The 3,169-nt window shown below is 64.2% G+C and overlaps 1 protein-coding gene across 1 annotated transcript in view; it reads right to left on the bottom strand.

The window, feature by feature from the left end:
- LOC102372584 (glycogen phosphorylase, muscle associated) overlaps window positions 1-3,169 on the bottom strand; it is a 20,532-nt gene that overhangs the window by 3,455 nt on the left and 13,908 nt on the right. Inside the window, 7 exon segments of the mRNA XM_025214931.1 lie at window positions 120-364; window positions 493-639; window positions 836-928; window positions 1,114-1,257; window positions 1,410-1,492; window positions 1,780-1,891; window positions 2,865-3,139. Coding sequence (XP_025070716.1) covers window positions 120-364; window positions 493-639; window positions 836-928; window positions 1,114-1,257; window positions 1,410-1,492; window positions 1,780-1,891; window positions 2,865-3,139 — 1,099 coding nt within the window.

Genomic DNA, 3,169 nt, shown 5'->3' with positions numbered 1-3,169 from the left:
GTGCTGAATAGAATAGAGATGCAGCTGCCTCTGGGGCAGGCACAGGAGACACGGGGCTGAACTGCAGCTGGCTCTGGGGTGGGACGTGTCAGCAGCCAAGTAGAACAGAGGCTGCCGGCTCTGGTGGGGAATCAGGGCTGGGGTGACAGGGACCTCCGGGTTCCTCTGGCTCGGGGGGCTCAAGGGGGTGGGGGACATACATGGTCTTCTTGAGGATGTCGGAGTGGATGCGGGCCACGCCGTTGACAGCGTGGGACCCCACGATGCAGAGATGCGCCATGTTGACGCGCTTCACGCTGCCTTCCTCCACCAGCGACATGCGCCGCAGCCGGTCCAGGTCCCCGGGGAAGGTGGTGTAGACCCGCTGGGGGGGCACAGTTGGGAAGGGAAGGTGGGGTCAGGGTGTCCCCAAACCCAGCCCAAACACCCCCCCTCTCCCAGCCCCCGCCCAGCTGGAGAGAACCCAGGGGCCCGAGCCCGGCCCCCACGTACGTCGAGGAAGCGCTGGTTGATCTCGTAGATGATCTCCAGGTGCCGCGGCAGGAGGGTCTCGAAGAGGTGGATGGGCCAGCGCTCCAGCGCCTCGGGCAGCACCGTGTGGTTGGTGTAGGCGCAGGTCCGCACCGTGACGTCCCAGGCCTGGGCAGAGGGAGGGACAGGCCAGGCTGGGGGGGTGGGCAGGGCTGCAGGGACGGGGCCGTCTCTGGGGGGTCAGGAGGGGATGTCCTGGGGCCAGGGGCTGCAGCTGGGTCTGGGGAGGGCAGGGCTAGTGTAACGGGGACAGGGGCTGCAGCTGCCTTGTGGGGTGGGGGGAGACTGGGTGCCCTGCACTCACCTTGTCCCACTCCAGCCGCTCGATGTCGACCAGCACACGCATGAGTTCGGGGATGGCCAGCGACGGGTGCGTGTCGTTGAGCTGGATGGCCACCTGCGGGCGTGGGTTTGAGTCATGCTACTGCCGGGGAGTGGGTGCCCCCAGACCTCCCTGTTGGGGCTGGGACCATCCGGAGCCCTCCCAACCCTCAGTCCTGCCCCTCAGCCCTCATGTCTCCCCCCACCCATACCCCTGTCCCTCAAGCGCCCCCTGCTGGCTGCTGGTGGGGGGTGGTTTACCTTGTCGGGGAAGGCGTCGAAGTTGGTGCGCACGGGATCGCGGCTGCCGAACTTGGAGGACTTGAAGCGGCGAATGATGTCCTGGAGGGTGGCAGCGACCACGAAGTACTCCTGCTTGAGCCGCAGCTCCTTGCCCTCGAAGAACTGGGCGCAGCCAGGGGAGGGGGAGGCGCTGAGCGGGGGGAGAACCAGGCGTCCGGGCTCCTGGCCCCCCGGCTCTCACCCCATGGCCCTCCCGGCGCTGGGGAGAACCCAGGCATAGGGCGCCCGTGGCAGGGTCTGGGGGACGCACTCACGTTGTCGTTGGGATACAGCACCCGGGAGATGTTCTCCGCCAGGTTCCGGTCCAGCACGGCCTGGATGTAGCCCCCAATGTTAACTGCACAGGACAGAAGGGGGTGTGAGGGGGGATGCGGCTGAGCCTGGGGGGCGTCGGGGCCGGGGATCCAGGTCTGAACTGCGGCTAGCTCTGGGGTGGGCTGTGCCAGCAGCTGAGTAGAAGAGAGGCAGCCGGTTCTGGGGTGGGGCAGGGGACACAAAGCCGAGCACTGGGGTGCAGCCGGCTCTGGGTTGTGGGGTGTCGGCGGCTGAGTAGAACAGAGATGCGGCTACTTCTGGGGTGGGGCCGTGGGGCTGCAATGAGGCTGGCTCTGGGGCGAGACTCACAATCCTTGAGGTTGAACTCGTTGGGGGCTCGGGCCGACCAGAGGCGCATCGTGTTCACCGTGTTGTTGCGGTACCCGGGGACCGGCGTGTCGTAGGGCAGCGCCAGCACCACCTGTGGTGGGAGGAGGGGGTTAGTCCCACCTCTTTGCCTCACCCCTCCCCGCCCCCCGCCATCCCATAATATCCCCAAGGCCGCACACTCACCCCCTTCCTGGGCACAAGGGCTTGCACATGCACACACAGCCATGTCCTGCGTGGGTAGAAGCACATGCGTGTGCGAAGAACCTGGCAGAGTCCCAGGTGTATCCACACACGAGCATGCAGACACACGCCCCGGGGCCATGTCCCCACACGCCCATGCCTCCTCAAGCCATGTTGCCTGTGTGTGCAAAACACACGCATGTACTGTTCCCTGAGGACCAACACACCGTGTGTGTGTGCATACACACACTCCCTGAGCAGTCCCATGTGTGTGCATATGCACGTGAAAACTGTCCCATGCTTGTGCCCACGTGTGTGCTCCTGATCCATGTCCCACATGTATATGTATGCACATGCATATACCCCCTAAACCATGTCCCATACCTACGCACACACGTGTGCATGTATGGACTGCTCTATACACATGCGCACAAGCTGTCTCACACATGTGCCCCCAGATTCATGGCCCAGCTGCATTCATATATGTGCAGACACTCGCACATGAATGCACCTGAGCCACGTCCTCTATGTGGGCACACAGGTGTGCGCCTGAGCTGTAGACCGTGCATACACACACACGTGCACCAGTGCACACACCTGCTCTGTGTCCCATGCCCATACACACCACTCTAGCCACGCCCCATACATAGACACATGTGTACCCCTGACCTGCCCCATACGCGTGCACTCATATACACACGTGTATCCCGACATCTCCCATACAGGCTCACACCCACATGCATGTATACCCCCCTAGCTGCTCCACGTGTTCACACACATACAGATGTGTATCCCGAGCTCCCCCACGCATGTTCACACCCACACATACCCCAAGCTCCCCCATGCATGTGCGCACACGTGCGTGTGCCCCCTCCCTGGCTCACCTGGGTGTCGACCCACTTGGTGCCGTCGGGGCTGTGCTCCACGTGCCCGTAGAAGTGCACAGGGATGGAGTACTCCGGCCGTGCCTTCTCCCACGGGTTCCCGTAGCGCAGCCAGTCATCAGCCTCCTCCACCTGTGGGGGGGGCAGTCACTGGGACCCCCCCAAAATCCCCTGGGCTCGGAGGGAGGGGGTAGGATACTCTGCCACCCCCCAACCATGACCCCTCCTCCCTCTCCCACCCTGGACATGCTCCCCTCCCCTCACAAGAAGTGCCTCTGCCCCCCAGGACTTGCCCCCCCACCCCC

This window comes from Alligator sinensis, unplaced genomic scaffold, assembly GCF_000455745.1.
Source record: "Alligator sinensis unplaced genomic scaffold, ASM45574v1 scaffold1302_1, whole genome shotgun sequence".
In the NCBI taxonomy this organism is placed as follows: domain Eukaryota; kingdom Metazoa; phylum Chordata; order Crocodylia; family Alligatoridae; genus Alligator; species Alligator sinensis.
The sequence above is the reverse complement of the archived record's forward strand: the minus strand, read 5'-3'. Positions and strand labels throughout refer to the sequence as shown.